The 20,458-nt window shown below is 55.6% G+C and overlaps 1 protein-coding gene across 1 annotated transcript; it reads right to left on the bottom strand.

Moving 5' to 3' along the window:
- Positions 1–10,667: 10,667 nt before the first annotated feature.
- INSIG1 (insulin induced gene 1) lies at positions 10,668–19,815 on the bottom strand. The gene is made up of 4 exons (XM_077761276.1): positions 19,671–19,815; positions 17,926–18,092; positions 17,508–17,607; positions 10,668–12,430 (listed from the first exon to the last, which is right to left on the bottom strand). Exons 1-4 carry the CDS (start codon positions 19,713–19,715, stop codon positions 12,401–12,403), a joined length of 342 nt encoding a protein of 113 aa, XP_077617402.1. The 5' UTR covers positions 19,716–19,815; the 3' UTR covers positions 10,668–12,400.
- Between the last annotated feature and the right edge of the window lie 643 nt (positions 19,816–20,458).

Raw genomic sequence — 20,458 nt, 5'->3', positions numbered from 1 at the left:
GGGTGCCCGCTGGAACACACCCCCGGCCCCTTGGCCGCCAGGGGGCGCGCGCGGCGGAGGACGCAGGTGCCGCGGTGGCCACCAGGNCGCCCCCTCGCACGGACGGCTGGCGACAGCGGGAACATCTCAGGACCAGGGTGGGGCGCTTCCCTGCGGGGACCCCAGGGGAGTGAGGAGCGGGTTGCGGAAGGCTGTGCTGGGGTCCCCGGGGTGGGTCCTGAATCGTCCCAGAGGCAGCGGGAAGGGCCCGGGGAGGGGGCGGGGGGCCCCCCGGNGGGGTCCGCGCTCGGCTGTGCCTGGACTCGGAGGCTGCGTGGCTCTCCAGCCGGGTGTTGTCTTCGCAGCCGACGCTCCATCCTCGAGCCGGAGCAGCGTCCTGCAGGGGACGGGGACAGGCCCAGGCAGCTCCTCGCCCCCGACTGTCCATTCCGGGTCACCCTCCCTACCTGGCCCTCGTGAAGAAGACTCGGGGGCCCAGAGAGCCTGTGGGNGGAGCCCCTGCCTGCAGCCCGGGCTCGCGGGGAAGGTCGAGGCCTAACTCCCCGTACACAGTCAGGCCCTGCACCTGAGAAAATGGTAACAGTTAACACACAAAAACCTTGGGGGCGCCTGGGGGGCTCAGTCGGTTGGGAGTCCGACTTCAGCTCAGGTCATGATCTCACGGGTCGTGGGTTCGAGCCCCGCGTCGGGCTCTGTGCTGACAGCTCGGAGCCTGGAGCCTGTTTCAGATCCTGTGTCTCCTCTTCTCTCTCTGACCCTCCCCTGCTTGCGCTCTGTCTCTCTCAGTCTCTCAAAAATAAACAAACGTCGGGGCACCTGGGTGGCTTAGTCGGCTAAGTGTCTGACTCTAGCTTTAGGCTGGGGTCATGAACTCATGATTCATGAGTTCAAGCCCCACGTGGAGGTCTGCACTGACAGTGTGGAGCCCGTTTGGGCTTCTCTCTCTCTCTCTCTTTCTCTCTCTCTCTCTCCCTCTTCCCCTCCCCAGCTCACTCTCTCTCTCTCAAAGTAAATACACTTAAAAAAAAATAAATCAAAGTTAAAAAAATAAAAAAAAACCCCAACCAAACAGAAAGCCCCAAAAACCTTGTAGAAAACTCACGAGAGAAACTCAAAGGGTTAATAACTGCACTAAAAGCCGCCTGGTCTTACTAGAGATCAGAGAAAAGCAGCATAAAAATGAGAAGCCACTTTCCCCTGCAGACCGGCAAACACGTGAAGGCCCGGGTGTGAGACTCTGGGGCGTGACAGTAGCAGGCAGCACATAACTGAAGGGACTCTCGGCCTCTGTCAGAAGGTTAGGTACACGTGCGCCATAAATCCCAGTGTTTCACTTTTAGAACTCCGGCCATAGAAGTACTCAGTCAAGGTCACACGGACAATCAGACAAGTGTGGCTCCCTGAGGGTTGGTGATGATGGTGAAAGTTGGCGATGACCTTATACTCTCCAGAGGGGGAAACTTACATAGCTTAAGATATATTCTTTTTTTTAAAGATTAAAAAAAATGTTTATTTCTAAGAGAGAGAGAGAGCAGGGGAGGGGCAGAGAGAGCGCAGAGCCCAATGCAGGGCTCGAACTCACGAACCGTGAGACCATAACTGAGCTGAAGTCAGACACTGAACTCACTGAGCCACCCAGGTGCCCCAAGATTTTATTTTTTTAGGTAATCTGTACACCCAACATGGGGCTCGAACTCACAAACCCAAGGTCAAGAATTGCATGATCTACCAACTGAGCCAGCTGGGTGCCCCTAGCTTAAAATTTTTTCTTCTTCTTTTTTTTAATGTTTATTTATTTTTGAGACAGAGAGTGGGGGAGGGGCAAAGAGAGAGAGAGAGGAAGAGAGAGGACCTGAAACAGGCTCCGGGCTCAGAGCTATCAGCACAGAGCCCGACGTGGGGCTCGAACTCATAAACTGCGAGATCATGACCTGAGCTGAAGGTGGATGCTTAACTGACTGAGCCACCCAGGCGCCCCAATAGCTTAAAATCTTTTCTATAAAAGTGTGTGTGGCTATTAAAAAGAGAGAGACTGCTCTAAGGGGAATGCAGTAAATCGTCTGCGTCAGACATGACTCACGTGCCCCCGTCCACCTCGCCTTCTCTCAGATCCCTTACCCGGCCTCCGAAATGGCCAGGGGGGCCCCCACTGCCTCAGGCTGGCCAGCCACGCATTGAGTCTCTGGTTCCCATTACCCTTTCTGGGCTCAGATGAAGCACCAAGTCCCAGGACGTGAGACCTGGTTCCTGACCAGCTGACAAAGTGTCTAAGTGACGCAGCGCAGAGCCGAGGGTATGGCTGCAAACTGCAACTGATGGAGGGGGCAGCTGCCCGCCGGGTTTCTGCTCTGTGCCCCCTCCATGCCCGCTTGCCAGGTACGGCTTTTCCAAGCCACCTGCCCAGCGGTTCCCCGCATGGCTGGAAGCCCAGGGCTCCTCTCCGCGGCCTGTGACGAGGCCTCGGCGGCCCTGGGCGGCTCAGTCAGCTCTCCTGGCTCCCGCCTCCGGCTCTTCCTGTCGCACAGGGATTACACCTCCGGGGGCCTGTTAGCACTTAGGCCTCTCCTTGGGCTTTGTTTTCTAGGGAGCACGACCTAGGCCAGCTTCTCAGTGATGTGTGTTTGTTTATTTTTAAAGCTCATTTACTTATGGGGGGGAGGGGTCAGAGACAGGGAGAGAGAGGGTCCCAAGCAGGCTCCACACAGTCAGCACGGGGTTCGATCTCACGAGCTGTGAGATCATGACCTGAGCCGAAATCAACAGTCGGATGCTTAACCGACTGAGCCACCCAGGCGCCCCTTTTTGTTTTTTGTTTGTTTGTTTTGAGAGAGAGAGAGCGTAAGTGTGGGAGGAGCAGAGAGAGAAGCGGGCAGAGGATCTGAAGCAGGCTCTGCACTGACAGGCTGACAGCAACGAGCCCAATACGGGGCTTGAACTCACGAACCGTGATATATGACCTGAGCCGACGTCAGACGTTCAACGGACTGAGCCACCAAGGCGGCCCCACAGTAAGTGCTTGCTTCTGCCATCCTGCTCAAGACTGCAACCCACCTTCCCAGCCTCACTCCTAATTCTCTTTCCTTTGTGTTGACGTCTTCCCCCAGCACTTGCAGTCTTCTAGCACACTACACCACTTGGTTGTTTATCCGTCTAAGGTTCCATGGCTGGAACCTCGCCTGGAAAAGATGCTTGAAAAAGGTGGGATCTTTGTTTTGCTCACCAATATATTTCAGGTACCTAGAATAGTTCCTGGGACATGGAAGGCACTTAAAAACACCCGATGGATGGATGGATGAATGATTTGTGTAATTGATATCAAAATACATTCCTGATACATCGTTGGGTAAAAAGCACAGTTTTCAACATCCCGTGTTCGGGGGTTGGCAGATGTAAGGAGTCAACATCGCCTAAGTGGTCTGCAAGCTCCACCCAATCTCTATCAAAATCCCAATGGCATTTTGGCAGAAATGGAAAAAATCATCCTAAACCCAGTGGAATCTCAAGGGACCCCAAACAGGGAAAGTAATTTGGAAAGAGGGAAGAACAGTGTTGGAGGATCCACACTCCCTGATTTCTGACATATTATAAGGCTACGGTAATCCAAACAGCGTGGCACAGCAAGAAGACGGACGCATGGATCAACGGAACAGAAGAGTCGGGAGATAAACCCCTGTGTATGGGGTCAAAGGATCTTCAACGTAGGTACCAAACCACTCAGTGGGGAAAGGACAGTCTCTTCCGTGCTGGGAAAACAGGACATCCACATGCGAAAGAATGAAGTGGGACCATTATCTTATGTCATATACAAGAATTCACTTAAAGTGGATTAAAGACCTAAATGTAAGACCCCAACTAAAAAACTCCTGGAAAAAAAAACAACACAGCAGAAAAGCTTCACATCATTGAGCTTGGCAGTGATCTCTTGGATATGACACTAAAAACACAGGCAACAAAAGCAAACGTAGACAAAAAGGACGACATCAAACTCAAATACGTTTGATTAGGAGAAAACACAATCAACAGAGTGGAAAGGCAACCTCAAAATGGGAGAAAATATTTACAAGTTATATATCTGATAAGGGGATAACACTCAGAATATACAGAGAACTTCGACCATTCAACAGCAAAAATGAACCCAGTTAAAAGGCGGGCAAAGAAATGGAGTCACATGTTTCTGAAGATGGTATACAAATGGCCAATATGCATTAACGTCAGAGAAATGCACATCAGAACCACAGTGAAATATTCCTTCACATCTGCTTAGGACGGCTTCTATCAAAATAACACAGAAAATAACAAGTGTTGGTAAGGGTATGAGAAGTTGGGACCCTGTGCACTGTTGTAAAATGGCGGGAAACGGTGTGGAGGCGCCTCGCAAAAACTTAAAAAAGAACTACCGTATGATCCAGAAATCCTCCTTCTGGGCATAACTCAGAAGAATTGAGAGCAGGGGCTCAGTGTGGTCTTTACACACCGTGCACTCATAGCCAAATCATTCTTGACCGCCAAGCGTTGGAAGCAACCCAGACGTCCATCAATGGCCGCTTATCGAATGGATAAACAAACTGTGGTCTATTCAGGCAGTGGAATGTTACTCGGCCTTCAAAAGGAAGGACATTCTGACACTTGCTACAGTGCGGATGGTCCTCGAGGTAATTATGCTGAGTGAAATACACCAGTCGCAAAAGGACATGTGCAAGTCCCCTTATATGAGTTAACCTGGAGCCGTCAGATTTAAGACACAAAATAGGATGGCAGGCGCCAGAGGCTGGAGGGGCGGGACGGGAGCTGGTGTTTAATGGGGACAGAGCTACAGACACCCCACTCTGTGTATTATTCTTCCAATTTGTGTGTATCAGAAAAGGCCGGGAAGTACACACACCGCATTGTATTTACTCCTGGAACTGAAAGTGGGAGGAGAGAATTCTAATTTTCATTTATCCAGTTCTATATACTATTTGGCATTTTCAGAAGGAAAGGATATTACAGTTTTTTAAGCCAGAAAAAATAACATTTAATATTTATAAAGTTTAGAGGGATAGTTGGGGAGACAGGGGATAGTGGTTAGCTAACTAGTTAAGGATAAATGCCTGCTCATGAATGCGGGACCTCTGTCCATTTCTCCGTCATAAGAAGGACTATTATTTTTACTTCTTCAGGTAAAATTTGTTACTTCTACTTTGGTGCACTTATGCTTCGGGACTGTAATTCTAGAAATCAGAAGTAGGGTCCTGTAAAGTCGGCTATAGAGTTCTCCTGGTGGGATCCTCTATCGACAGCCAGAGTGGCCAGGCAGAGCAGAGACCATGAAAGTAGTGAAGAGATGGTGATGATGGTGATGATGATGATGATGGTGATGGTGGTGATGGTGATTGTAGGTAACATTTCTTTAGCTCATGCTCTTGCCGGCCTGTAACAACTCCATGAGACAGGTACTGTTATTGTGCCCATTTTGCAGATAAGGAGAGTGGGACACCGAAAATTCATCAGCCAAGTGCGTGTAGCCAGGAAGGGGTGGGGCCCTGGACTTGAACCCGGTCTTGGAGCCAGTACCCTGGCCTGCCTTTCCTCATCCGCACTGCAGGGGAGGGCAGAGGCCAGCCGGGCACAGCGGAGCGAAGCCTGCGGCACAGGGCGGCCCTCAGAGGAGAAGACCTCCTGGGTTTGTGCCACGGGCTGGGCTCGGGCTCAGGGCACCAGGAAGCCCCGGAAGGAGGAGGGTGGTGGGAAGGACCCGAGCCTCCCCGAAATCACGTTTCTGCCATTGGTAAGGTCACGGTCAGAGCCCCAGCTCCCGGGGTGGGGGACACGGCCAGGGAGAGGGGCAGGGCTCTGTGCCAGGAGGGCACAGGCTGCTTGGGGGAAGCCCGGTGATGTGAATTAGGGCAGGCAGTGTGCACAACGGAGCCCAACACCGTCGCCCACACCCCACCGTCCTTACAACAGAGTGCCCAGTGCAGGGGGGAGGGCGACGGGCGTCCGGGGGACAGCAGTCCCTGCTTGCTCGGCCACACTGGCGGCGGCAGCGCCCGGCCCAGACGGCAGCCCTGGGGCGCACCAGCCGGAGGAAGAGCTTGGGCCTCTGGGGCTGCTTGGGCTGGACAGAGGAGCTGGGGGAGGCCACGCTCCGACGACACAACGGGGTCGGTGTCCCCTCGGGCTCTCAGCTCGTCACCTGTGAAGCGGAGGTGGGGGAGGGGTGGATGGGGATGTTGCTAAGTCATTCCCAGTAACAGAAGAGAACTCCAGCCAGGTAGTCCCACGGGAAGGACGGGGATCTGGCCGCCAAGCCGGGGCTGAGCCCGGGGTGAGGTCCCCTGGGGGTGGGGTGGGGGGAGAGGGGCCTGGGCCTGAGCTTCCGCTGTTTTGTGTTCTGGCGTCCGCTGTCCTGAGGGCCAGCTGCGGAGAGGGGCCTGGCGGGTCTCAGCAGGCGAGCCTGACACTGGGCGCTGACATTCTACCTGGTTAGTGCGAACTTTCATCTGAGCCCCTTATGTCCACACAGGCCAGCAGACTCTTCCTTGTTGGCCACGTAGGGCCTTTCAGAGTCTGGCTCCCAAGCCCCCGTCGCTGCCCGGGAAATGACGCGGCTGCTTGTTCCAGGTGATAACAGTAAAGAAAAGTGAACCGTACAGCGCACATTCACTCTCATTTCCAACTACCTCTAACGCAGCGACCGTATCCCCCCTTAGGATGGCGTGGACGGCGTGGAAAAGACCTCAGTGTCCTTGTACTGGAGAAAAAGGACTTTGCGTCTAGCTTGGGAAACACCCAGAAGTCTGGATGAAGTGGGCGAGTAAGTAAGCGGATCAGCAGGGCTCCTGCGCTTCCGGAAAAGTGGACGTTGCTGTCGGGGACAGACGCTAACAGAGACTTAGTATCTCCGGTTCTGGAGTCTGGGCCATCGTGTCACAGGACCACAGTCCCCCCGGAGGCATGGGGGCAGGACGTGTCGCAGGCTCCGTCCTTCCTGGGCGCACGCGGCACCTTCCCGTGCGTCTTCCGCCCGTCTCCTGTCCCCTGCTCTGCGTCCCCTTGGACAAGGACACCCCTCCCGCCAGGTCAGGGCCCACCCCCGTGACCTCGTCTTCCCTTGCTCGCGACCGCAATGACCCTCTTTCCAAACAAGGTCACGTGCCGAACGGTTGGGGTTCGGGCTTGCACACATCTTCGCCGCGAGGGGCACAACTGAGCCCCTAACGCACAGGGTAAAAGACCAGTGAGTCCCCCGGGCTGAAAGCAGGCGACGGCGATCTGGAGAAGGAAGCTCTTCCCGACTCGTCTGTTCTGACCTCGTGCAGAGAGAAGGTGATTCCACAGCAGGGATAGGACTTACCGGACAGCGAGTGCTAAGTACTAAGTTCGTGTGCTGGATTGAAGGCCACAGGCTTCTTTACGTTAAAGACTGGTTCCCGACGCCGACGCCGGGTGCCTGGGTGTGCGACAACCTCCCTCCCTCTGCCCTCCTCCCCTCCCTCCTCCTTCCTCCTTCCGTTTCTTTTGAACACCTACTGTCACTATCATTCCTGATGGTTTTAAATGACCAGCTGTACAATTGCAAATTCCCGTACGTGCCTCTTGGGAGACGCAACAATTTCATCGATGAGAAGCCTTCAGATGGGGCTCTTCCGTGTGCCCAGATTTTTAAAAGGACGGGAAGCTTGTTGCGAACCCCGCAATGCGAGACGGCCTGCGGACTCTCCCTCCTTCCGGATGCGTGAGGCTTTGGAACGATCTTTCCCGTGGCTGGTTGGCAGGTCGACCTTTCTCCCGACGGCCTGGCCAGCGCGCGGGGTGTCCGAGGGAGACGGCAGTGATGTGATGGAGCGGGAGCCGGCGGAGCCCAGACCCGGCCTGACGGGCCCGACCTGTGCAGGCCTATTGATTCCAGCAGCCCGTCCTAGCAAGGCTCGCGCCCTGCCCTCCGCTCCCCTCCCCTGGCCGGGCCGCAGGGACCGGGGCCGCGAGGGAAGCCGCTCATTACGGGCACAGCCGCTGTCCTCGCCTCGACATCCTTCTCCCAGCTCAGCCCCACACCCGCCCTGCCCTCGTTGGGTCTTGGCAAGAAGGTGATTGACAGGAAACTAGGGGGCGAGGTGATGCCCGCTGCTCAGGCTGGGGGCGCTGGGCCCACGTGGGGGAGAACGAGGCGGGCACGGACGCCGGCGGGCGGCCGACGAGGCACGGTGTGCAGGGCAGCCTCAGGGCTCCCGGGAGCCAAAGCTCACAGCACGGAGCCCAGAAGAGGCCAGTCCCGAGGGTGTCCGTGTGCACAGGAGAAGAGCACGTGTGCAGTGAGCGGGGGTCCGGCTCTAACGACTTTCAGTCAGCAGCCACAGCTGCCCCAGGTCTGATCCGGGCAGTGCGGCCGGCCTTGGCTGCTGGTGGCTGGTGGAGACCGGGGGAGGCCGGGATAGGCCAGGNGCTGGTGCGGACAGCCCAAGGCGGCCCGGCCCCATGCCGGGGAAGAATCATCCACAGGGTCACCACACTCAGTGACATGGTGCGTGTGGCAACATGGCTGCCCAGAGCAGCAAAGCGACATTTCGTCATGCAAATGTGACCACTTTCCTGGGAGGAGCCCTCTCAGAAGCGTCACCCAGGAGTGAGCCTAACCACGTCAGGATGTCGTTGGCGGATCGGCGGTCCCACGCGGGAGAGGGCCTGGGGCTGGGCCGCAGACATGGGCCCCTCTGCCCTGCCATGGCTCACAGTGCTTGGGGACGCTGGCGCGTGGGCTGATGGAGGTCTGAGCGAATGAATGGATTCATTTATCGACATTCCTCCAGCCAAGCGTCGGAGGCTCGGCTCGGAGCAGGAGGGCGGCCGGCTTCTCCCTCGTGGGCTCACGGCCGGCGAGGACAGGGCCCTGTGGCCCCAGGAGCTTGGGGGGTGGATGCGCTGGGGGAAGAAGGCGACACTGGTCGCGGTCTGAAGGATGACAATAAACGCACGGCTGCAGACAGAGCTGGTGTCTTCCCTGTGCTCCTGAACTTGGCAAAATGTGCATCAGAAGGAACAAAAACAACTGTGGAGAACCAGGAAGACAGGTGCCAAAGCACTTCGCAAAATTCAGCGTCCGATAAACGGACGTGGTGAGGAAACACCACTTGTCACGTGGGGCGTTTTGTCTTCAAACTCGGGAGTCTGGCGGGACCCGCCCCTGTGGCAGCGGCTCAGCCCACTCGTTTTTTCCAGCCCACCTTGTGCCCAGCACTCGAGGGTGTTTCTAGAAATACAGGTAAGCAATCTCTCCGGCATGGGGCACCTGGGTGGCTTAGTCGGTGAAGCGTCCGACTTTCGCTCAGGTCATGATCTCGCGGTTCGTGGGTTCGGGCCCCGCGTCGGGCTCTGTGCTGACTGCCGGCTCAGAGCCTGGAGCCTGTTTCAGAGTCTGTGACTCCCTCTCTCTGACCCTCCCCTGCTCACGCTGTCTCTCTCTCTCCTAGAAATAAAAATATTTTAAAAAATGTAAAACTTAAAAAAAAAAAAAGAAATCTCTCCGGCGTGAGTCTTCTGAAGGAACTCCAGAGAGCACCAGGTTAGGGCTTAGGACTGGATATGTTTTATGTGTCTTTCTCTACATATTTTGGCCGTACTCAGGGATCAATAGGTGATGCCTCCTGTGGCCAATTTATTGCTCATCAGCCCACCTCCTGTTCAAGAGCGAGCCTGATGGTAGATTCGTGGGCAGGGGGCCAGTCTTATCACATAATATGTATCGGAGATGACTTTTAATATCCTTATTAACATTTCCCAATATAAAGGCAAAAGCTGAAACTCTCAGAGAGCGAGTGTTGTTAGCGACAGGTCTGATTTAACACATGAAAGAGAAAAGACAGGATTTACGTCGGCCCCCTCCCCTCTTCTTACCAGCACTGTGGCGGGGTGCCTGTAATTCAGGGGCAGGGCCGTGCGGGGACACCGGGCGACTTGCGTCAGGTGCTGGTCTTTAATCTCCAGAAACACTCACTAGGTGAGGCTGCAGGGGACTCTGAAAACCAGCTGAGTAAACACGGCACCCTCGAGCCGTCTGGGTTCCTGCTCAGCCCTGCCCGGGCCTCAGTCGCAGGGAAGAGGAGTCTGTGGCCAGTGTCCCCGCCCGTGATGCAAGGGGAGGACGGGATTTCCCGCTTGTTGACCAGACGGTCCAGGAAGAGCCCCACTCCGTGGACTTCCTCTCAACGGGGATGTGGACGGGGTCAGTGTGGCCGCTCCTGTACGGGAGCCACGGGCGTCGGACTAATGTCAGGCAGGATCTGGGGGGGTGGGGGGGGACAGGTCTGCCGCGCTGGGGGGCAGGCAGGGTGTTCCCTTCCTTCCTGGGCTCTGCCTGCAGGGAGCCCAGAGGCGCCCGGACACCCATGTGGGATGGGGAGGAGGGGCCCTGTCACCCCAAGACTGCACACAGCCCTCCCGGGAGGGGGCGGAGGAGGTCACAGCAGACACCTGCTTCCCTGCATCAGGGAGGAGGGCGCGGGAGGGAGGGTCAATGTGGCCACAGCCACCCATCGCTTCCCACGTGAGCGAAAATGCTCTCAGGCGGGGTTTCCCACGAGGCTGTATAGACACGTAGTCGAGTGTGAAGAGCTACCATTTCCCATTCCGTGTTCTGACACCCTACAGAGAAACCCCCACCCGGTAAAGAAAAACTCATCACTACGATGGTTGGTTTTGAACCTTTAATAAAAGTAAAAAAATGAATGGAAAAAGAACACAATGCTGAAAACTTAGTGTGAATGTGAACCTCACTAGATGTCTGTATCTCAGATAGTGCAAATTTTGTTCATAGTATTTTACATTTTTACAAACTCAAATCACTTTGGTTCATATACTTGCTATAAAGTATTGGCAAAAAAAATTCTTCAGATTCACATTGTTTTTTTTTGGCTACATTATTTCTAACAGATGGAGATTTACTTCCAGTTGAAAAGGAAAAAAAATACTTACTGTTTGTACATGATCAAGTATGTTTTAAAGATTCAATTACTGCTTCCACCTAATAACTTCGGGTTTTTCAGAAAACATGTAGGGGTCATCTCAAAGTGCGGAATGGCCCCGTTTTCTTTTAGACAAAATTCCTTGAAAACAAATCAGCAACACAGCCACCTAAAATTTACTCCCAGGTATTTTTCTCAGAACAGAAGAACCACAACAGGAACATCGCGCGAACGAAGCCAAGGGCACCCGCGTCCAGTCAAAAGGAGTCTCTTGAAATCACTTCACAAAAACTTAAAACAAAAACACTTAAATTTCAAAATACCAAAAAGGTAAATTTGTAAGTAAAAATTACTGGTCTACTAAACAGCACGAAACTGGAGTATTTTCAAAGGACCAGGGCTCAGTGGAGGGTACACCAGAGTAACTTCGTAACTGAAAGAAATTATTGCTGAATTTCGCCTCCGTGCAGCACTGAAATGAATGGAGAATCCCTCTAACATCTCGTACGTTTAAAAAAAAAATAAATATTTAAGAGAATGCAAGGCTCAGATTGGTTTTCAGAAACATTGCACTTGAAGTGTGAGACCCAACCTTCGCCAAGCGGGTCGACCACGGTCTATGCCACTGAGTGAAGACATTGTGCTCACCAAGATCTTTGAGGATTTAGAAACCCCGAATGTTCAACGTGGTGATGTGTGCGCGCTTCTTTTTACAAGGCAATCACAGATTGCAGATTCCATAGGGCTGCGGAACATCGTCATCTCTACTCTGGAGGGTTACGGGAACGACAATTCTGGCCAAGCCCAGAATGCGCGGCAGACAGGCGTTCCCTCTTAGAGGACTGTGGATTTTGGAAGAAACTTCGCGAATACTGAGGTGAGAATTCCGGAGTTCACAGTGGAGAGCCATGGCCTTCGCTGCCTTCTGCGCCCGGTGAGATTGTCTACACGGGGCTCCGCCAGGGGATGAGGGCGCGAGGGGTCGCCGCGCCCCGACCGCAGGAGCCGGCCTCCCGCTGCTCACGGCTGCTTCTTTTTACACAACCCTATTTAAAAAAAAACCTCTTGGATCCATACGATTCCTATTCGACCACACTTCCCCTTTGTTACAGCACCATCAAGCCATCCCTTGTGGGCACGGGTACAAAACCAAGAGCTGGTAATTAGGCTTTAGTTCAAGGCTTTGAAATATGGCAACTTGCTTTTAATAACATAAATGATTTTGAATACTCAGGGTGCGGTGCCTGCCTGAGGCCCCGCCCCCGCCAGGGTGGGACCCCCGGAGCGCACACAGGCGGGCCCTCTCGCCTGCCGCTCCGGATTGGGGGGGGCATCTTTTTCCGGGCGTCACGGGTGCAGTCACCCAGTCTAAGCAGATCACGAAGGAGAAAGATCATCTCTGTCACAGTCCAAGGTCACAGTCTTCTTCCCAAACCGTGCTCTTCAGCGGCTCCCGGGACTCAGTCGCTGTGTGGCTTCTCAGGAACACCCTGCGTGGAGAGAGGGTGGGCTGGTGAGCACCATGGGCACGCACACTGCGGGGAGCACCCTACGGACCCTAGAGGCCAAGGATAAACTGCTGTGACGCAGGAGGTGATGGGGCCGGGAGGGGTGGGAGACGCTGGCCGGGACCTCCTCACCCCACCCCCCACCAGGAGCTGCCTGTCCCACTGACAGATCAGGGAGTGTCAGGTGACATGGGGAGTGGAGAGCCCCGAGTGAGGCTACTGCGGGTGTAGCCGGGACGCAGCCGGTGGTGGGACAGGCCGGGGGGCTGGGCTCCCTGAGGTCTAAGGAAGCAGCTCCTCTGTGCAAGATGGCCCTGCTCCCCAGACGAGGCTGCTGCCCTCCCCCTGCACCGAGGCCGCCTCTCCGCCGCTCCCCCTACCGCCGCCTGGGGAGGCAGCACTTGCGTTAGGACGCGGCGTGACAACGCGCCTGCCTCGACACAGTCACCGTGCGCCCCGCTTCCTCACGGGACCCTCACCCGCAGGTGCCCACCACCCTCTGGGCCCTGCCGGGGAGTCCGCACGGGAGGATGGGGCTTCGCACAGCTGTCAGCGGGCGCGGGAGGCCCTGGGGGACCACTTCTGGCCCTGAATGCGGGGAGCCCCACCGGCCGCCCCGTCCGGCGACCAGACTGCGGGGCTGACTGTTCCGAGTCAACCACGAAAGCAGGAGGCCTCCCGTGTCCCCGGCCTGCGGGGAGCGCGGTGGGGTGCGGTGGCCTCCAGGGCTCTGGGGCCGATCCCTACCGCACGGAAGCACAGCTCGGGTTCAGAACTGGTCCTTCAAAAGCATCGGGAACCGATCGCCACGAGCACGAGGAAGGTCCTGAGCAAACGGCACCCACAGGACCCCGGGGGCTGAGCCACCACACGCTGGAAGGAGACCCACGGAAAACGGGCTTGGAGTCCACGGTGCAGGGAGACTAAACTCGGGCCTGGCTTCTCCGTAAGAACACAAGTGACCCTCATGCCGCCCGGGAGCCGCATGTCCAGGGGCAGGAGGGGTCCCGTGGCAAAGCCTCACGGAAGAGCTGATGGCAGAGGTGAGCTGCGCACGAGAAGGGCAGCGTGTCGGGCTCCTGAGAGCCCGCCTCATACTCCTGCACCCACCCAGGCGAGCCGTTAGCCTTCGCAAGCCTCCATTTCCCCATCTTTAAAATGGGCTAATACCAGGTCCTACCTCAAACCGTTGTTATACAAGGTTAAATCAGCCGACAACGAGATGCACAGCCGTGTACAGCGGGGGCTAATTCACGTCAGCCCTCAAAATAACCCCGGCGTTATCATCATCGTCAGCAGCTGATTAGGCCAATCACAAACGGGAAAGGCAAGTTCAAGCCTCAGCGGCAGCAAGCAGACCTCCTGGGGCCCTGGGACCCGGAAGCAGAGTAGGCCAGTTTGAAGCCGTAACATTTTTAAAAAACTTGAAGCTACAAATAGCAACAAATAGGAATTTCTCCAAAATTATGCTACAGACGCATCATTTCCTTTTCAACACCAGGCTGACGACAAATACCACATAGAAAAAGCTACGTGAATCCCTGAACCATAAGCAAAGCCCCCTGTAGTGTGGGTGTGGGTGTGTGTGGGGGGCGCGGGGAAGGGCAGAGAGGATTCTAGAACTGAGATGGAGTCAGGCAGGGACCCCAGGTCACACTGGGTCAGATTCGGGCAGGCCGGGCCTGAGCACGGCCGTGTCTTCGTGTCCCCCACACGCACACCCGCCATGGAAGCCCCACTTGGTGAGGGTGTCGATCCTAAACCAAGAGTCCCTTCTTAAACGCCACCCCAAAGTACCAAGCCGGCCCCGTTTTCCACGCCAACAGCTTTGAGTGCAAAGGCCTGTTGGGGAGAGACAGCTCGAAGGAGCTGTGGGCACAGCAGTGGATGGGGACGGGCGGGTCCCCCTCCTGACACCGTGAGTGGCTTCCTGGGTTTGAAGGATGGAAAGGAGTTTGTGAATTCTGAGCAAAGAGTAAGCCTGTTTAATAAATAAGAAAGCTGTTAACTTTTTCAATTTCTTTGAAGAAAGAGAATAACTGAGGAAGCAGGTTGAAATATTCTCTCTCTTTAAAGCATCTCTCTAATTTGTCCCTTTAAAGAGAGTTGTGTCCTCGATGAGGAAGGTTCCAGCAAGGGCCCACCCTGTCACAGTGTCACCTTTCAAGCTGCCACAAAAGCGGTAAGAGAAAAGTTCGAAGGGGCACAACTCAGCGACCCGACACACAGGCCTGCAGAGCAGGGCCATCTCCCCAGCGCGTTCGGGTGCGCGGCCTCAGCGCTGCCCTAGGGGTGGGGGTGGGGGGCCTGCAGGCCCTTCGACCCCCCCAGCCCATCAGAACCACCTCCTGCCGGTGCGGGGGAAGGTCGGGGGAGGACAAGCCCCAGAAGGAGGCCCCACACCCCCAGTGAGGCAGGGAGCCGTCTATTCAGAACGTGCCCCTCACCCTTCGGGATCGTCACATCTCCTGCACCCCCAATTCTGTTCACATGAAGAACACAATTTTGGCAGCGTGAGCCCAGAAGGCCATGCCGGTGCCCCTAGAAAGGGCGCGGAGGACCCTCCCGGGCCCTACAGCAGATGTCGCCACTGCTTTGGGGAGGGGCTCGCGCACACGTTCTCCCAGGGACGGAGGCCAGAGGAGTCCAAACGGCAGGGAGCAGCCGGACAGACCTGGGGGCGCTGAGGGGGGGGGGGCCCGCCTTCCACATCCACGGAGGCCTCACGCCCAGGTCGTGCCCCGAGTAAGCCGCCGGTGTCCAGAAGCCGCCACGGCCAGCCTTCCTTCCCAAGCCTCACGCGGACGGCGGGACGGGTCCCCACACACCAGCCGGCGGCGGACCATGAAAGTCACGTCCACACGGTCATTTTATCGACGAGAACAACCACACTGCAAAGAGCACGTGCGGTTGCCTCCAGAAGCAGCTGCCTCTAACCCTTCCACACCCTGCTCTCCCCACCCACCGACTCCAGAGGGGGCGTGCTGCCCCCCCCCGGGGAGACCGGGCCACGGTTCGGGCCCCCTGCTCTCTGAACACCCCCAGGACAGGGACCAGCCGTGTCCCCGCCCCGGAGCAGCACTGGGGGCTGTGGCCGGCGGTGTCGCTGATGCCCCGGAGGGCTCGCCTCACCCTCCCTGCAGGCGGGACCCGGCGGGAAGGACTTACACGTTCATGGATGGAGAAAACAGCGAGTGGGGTGGGCGCAGACTTGCTGACCTGGGGGGGAAGCGATCACGCCCTTCCTCATTTCAGCGGGCGACAACACGCTTGCGGAAGGCCCCCGCTTTAGCTTAAAGTAAGGAGACGACCGCGTGCATTACCCTTTACATCATCTTTAAATCCTACACTCCTCTGTGCAGTTTGTACTTAATTTTAAAATTTGCACCTAAACGACTGAAGGGGCCCAGCAAGGATCCTCTACTGAAAGTCTTCGGGGGCAATGTTTTCAAAGGTACGAAGTCACGACTCTTACAGCAAGGCTCCTCCCACCGTCTCTAGCCGCTCACGACTCGCACACGTGGGCAGCTCCTGCCTCTGCCGAAGAAACGCTTACGTCCTGAACCTGGTTCAAGGACCTGCCCGGAACATAAAACGGCATCGGCCCGTCGGCCTCAAACAACAACGTTCAACTTGCTAAATGTTACTCAAACCTAAGTTTGCGACGGGCCACCATGGCAGGTGCCGTCTCGTCCCGCAAACCCTATTAGGGCTTCTCTCCTGAAGGCACAGAACTACGAACGCCCACGGGCGCCCTGGACCCGCCCAGTCCCACGGGGAAGAGCAGTCAGGGGGGCTGGGAGGGCAGGGAGCCAGGACACAGGTGCCAGGGGGCTGCCCAGGGTCAACAGGACCGAGTCAAGGGGCACCCAGCTGGCCCAGTAGGGGGAGCGTGGGACACCTGATCTCGGGGTCGTGAGTTCGAGCCCCGTGCTGAGTGTAGAGATTACTTAAAACTAAAACCTTAAAAAAGTTTTATATATATGTATGTAAATATACACACATATATACACGTAAGCCAAGTCCTCTGATCCTCACCGGGGCACCAGAAATGGGATTTTAATCGAGTTCTCGTTCTGGGACGGGATCCACATAACCGCAAGGGGTGGAGGGCGGGGTGATGTCCTCAGGAACCCGTGGGACGTGCTACACAGTCTGTCTTCTTGAAATGAGTTCTATTTTTGTGGAACAGCCAAGCAGCCTTTAAATTCAGCTCCCACCAGTGAGTATCAGCGGGCGCTTGTAAATGCCTTGCTTTAAAAATAGCACGTCAGGGACCCAGATAAGTTTTCCGAGGAAGCCCCAGGTTTATCTCCGAGGGCAAGGGCCCTTGTACGTCTTAGTGGTTTCCTTCAGTTCATTCTATTTAAGCCCCAGAGTCAAAGTCAACGCCAAAGAACACTTACAGGTCCACGCTTAATTTTCTCTTACTGAACTGTTCAAATGCAGATTTCTATCCACAGAATAGAACTGCCACAGTTATTCCTGGCTTCACTGGCCTTTCTGCTCTCAGGACACGGGTCCGTGCTTGGTGGGGAGGGAGGTGGGGCGGGAAGGTTTCTGGCGATGCTGAGCGTCCCCAGCCGGCCCCGGGGCCACCTGTCCGGGGAAGGGCAGGGCTTGCTTGACCAGTCCCCCCCGGGCGCCGGGTCTCTGCAGCGCCAGCCCCCATGGTGCCCGGTGCCCCAGCATCACCCACACCCACACGGGGGAGAGCGGCGGCAAGGGGCTCACCGCCAGCCATTCACGCTGGCCATCTGAGTAACTGTCCTCTGCCGGCGACCGTGCAGAGCTCAGAGCAGCCGCCGAGCAGCCCCGGAGCAGGAGGGGTGCTCTAGAACTCTCTTACTTTCCGGCTCACGAGCTTACAAATCCCTGCATCTTCACGTACCAAAGAATCGCCTCGGTACCATCAGCTACCGTTTTTAAACACGTGCTTTTCTCAGTAAGTGTTGTTCTTGAGCCTCAACTAGACGTTTATCGACACAATTACACTGTTACACAGCGATTTCATTGGGCTGGCGGCTAGAGAGCGAGGAGGTCCGATGGGCTCACGTACCATAGCCAGCTGCCGTCCGATGTTGCCTACGGTGACCCCTCCGGAGAAGAATATACACGGCAGCCAGGAGCGGATGTAGAGGAAATCGGGGGACGTGTACCTGCAGAAAGAGCGGAGGAAAACTGCCCGGGCCGCCAGACCCCCGAGTCTGGCTCGCCTCTGGGGAAGACACACGCTGCGCCGTGGGACGGTCACATCCAGAGGCTGCGCTTGCTGCCACAGCCACGTTTCCCCCAAAGTTACACGTGGTACGTTTTTAACATGCGAATTATCAGTGAGCAGCATTTTGGGGTATTTCGTGCCTAAATCGATGTCCTGCGTGTATAAATACGACAGGACGGCTCAGCTCGGCGTGTGTTGGTGACAGAAGTTACGTGGCGCCCGTGGACAAAGTCGGGGTGTGAGGGCCCGTGCTTACTGGTACACGCCGTTGTACACCAGCAGCTGCGTGATCAGAGTGGCCAGGAAGGCGATGGTGATCCCAAGCCCGAGGCCACTTCTCGACCGGTCGAATGTCCACCACAGGCCCAGGGACAGGGCCGCCAAGGTCAAGGAGAGCTGCACGTTATTGGCAAAATCCAGTTTCTGGTGGTGCGAGGTTAAGGGACCTTTAACGACGCGCAAGAACATCAAGTACAAGCCACAACAAGGTCACCCCCTCCAGAGCCCACACGGGTTTGTGTTTTCCTTACGTACCACCCGAAGCCCCTGCCCCGGCTGTGTCCAGATTTGCTGCATACGAGGGGGCGGCCCTTCTCTGGATCGCCGGGTCAGACCCGTTAACCCTTTATGGAAACGTTCTGGAAGATGCAGCTGCCGGTGTTCTCAGCACAACACATATCGCTGGGATGTCACCTAGAGTCTCGCTTCTGTTTTTTTTTTTATTATTAGTAACTCGAACCCTCATGTTGCCTCAAGGACACCCTGCAGTGGGCGGGGAGCATCACACACTTCTGGTCTGCCTTTCACCACAACGCTGCTGACCGAGCAGCCGGCGAGAAAACCGACTTGTCAGAGCGAAGCTGCCTTATCACACCCTCTCCTGACCCTCTTCCCGGGAAAACACAAGTAGAGCAGATTTGAGAATAAGTAGCCAGAAAACACCTATCTCTTAAGATTTTAAGATCAGGTCTGGTTTTCCTAAAGAAACCCTAAGTTTCTGGGACCTGGTTTTCTATGGTCTTCCTGAAAAATGCACTTATCTGCAGCCACGTAACAGGGTCTGCAACACGTTCCGCCCATGGGCTTGGAAGTTTAGGGAACCTTCTGCTGGGAACCCTGCTCCAGGGGCACCTGGGGGGCTCAGTTGGTTAAGTGTCAGACTCTTTTTTAAAAAATATTTTTTTAACATTTATTTTTGAGAGAAAGAGGGAGAGAGACAAGTAGGGGAGGGATACGTAGGGAGAGGGATATATAGAGAGAGGGAGACACAGAATTGGAAGCAGGCTCCAGGCTCTGAGCTGTCAGCACAGAGCCTGACGTGGGGCTCGAACTCATGAACTGCTAGATCATAACCTGAGCTGAAGTCAGATGCTAAACCGACTGAGCCACCCAGGCGCCCCGTCGGACTCTTGATTTGAGCTGAGGTCATGATCTCACAGTTCATGAGACTGAGCCTTCTATGACAGCACGGAGCCTGCTTGGGATTCTCGCTGTCCCTCCCGTGCTCATGCGCACACGNCCTACGCCAGAAGACACCACTTCTGACTGTCCCTGAAACTTCATGGTCACAGCCAGGGAGGGGGCAGAGAAGGAGAGACAGGTTTCTCCTCAACCTTTCGAAGAAGCGGCCCCAAACGGCCCCAAGAAGGGGAACCCCCAGCCACCTGTCACTGGGCCACAGACACCAGGTCTTCACGGTGGAGGATGCGACAGGGAGATCTATGAGGGGGTTTCCAAAACCAGCTCCAAGGAACCAGAAGACACCGTCCAACAGAAGAGTGAACAAAGAAGCCCACTCTGCGTCTGGTATTATTCTACCTGCACCGTTTGAAAAACTCTCGCGAAGTATAAACCGAGCAACATGCTTTAAAATAAAATAGTTGGAAGGAGACCATTCAACGGACCTATAAGATAACAACATACGCTCGTCGGAAGTCAAGAAATGCTTCAACACGGAACCCCAGAAAACGTTCTGGACTGAGCACATCCGCTAAAGGATACAGCACTGGCGTGGTTGATGCCAACGAAAACCGCTACGCAGCGCATCACGCTGGCCCACTCTCTCTTAAACTTGTGCGGCTCCCCAAGGTGACTGTCGATGCAGGGGTAGAGCAAGCCGACGACAGCTGTTAGGACAAAACACAACGGTATTAGAATACGCAGCTTCAAAAGGACAGGATTTCTACGGGGCAATTATTAACCTATTGCTCAAATCCGCTCTTGCCCTAGAAGATGAATGCGTTACAGGATATGGAATTTCAAGACTGATTCTATATTTTTGTTTTCCTTGAGGACAAACAAAAGGATCACACTGTTTTGAGAAATTTAAGAAGAAAATCGCTGTTCTTTGGTTTACCTGCACAGAACTAGGCAGGCAGGGGGGTAATTACCCACATAACGCTATGACAAGGCAGCCACGCGGCGCTGTCCTTGTGAGTCCAGGTCGTGAACTGTGGGAACAGCACGGACCAGGCGCAGAGAACCGGGCCCCTATTCTCAAATCCCCATGTTTGTTCCCTCATGTGTAAAGTGATGAGGGTTATGTAACCAGAAGAGCTGCCTGTGCTCTGGAGCAGGGGGGCAGTTTTCACAGACACAGACTTCTGAAGCATGGGAGATTCAGACGGGGAAGGCTGTGCGGTTCCAGGACAGAGGTGAAGGTAGCAACACATGGGGCTGCTGGGGCTCTGGGGCCCCCCGGGGCGAACTGTGGGGCGCCAAGTTCAGCTCGTCAAGTCACCCAAGCCCGGACGCTTGAGAGCCACGGGGCGCCTCACCCTGGTGTCCTA

Source organism: Crocuta crocuta, unplaced genomic scaffold, assembly GCF_008692635.1.
Source record: "Crocuta crocuta isolate KB4526 unplaced genomic scaffold, BGI_CrCroc_1.0 scaffold408, whole genome shotgun sequence".
NCBI classification, from domain to species: Eukaryota; Metazoa; Chordata; class Mammalia; order Carnivora; family Hyaenidae; genus Crocuta; species Crocuta crocuta.
Note: the sequence above shows the minus strand (reverse complement) of the source record. Positions and strands in the feature narration are given on the sequence as shown.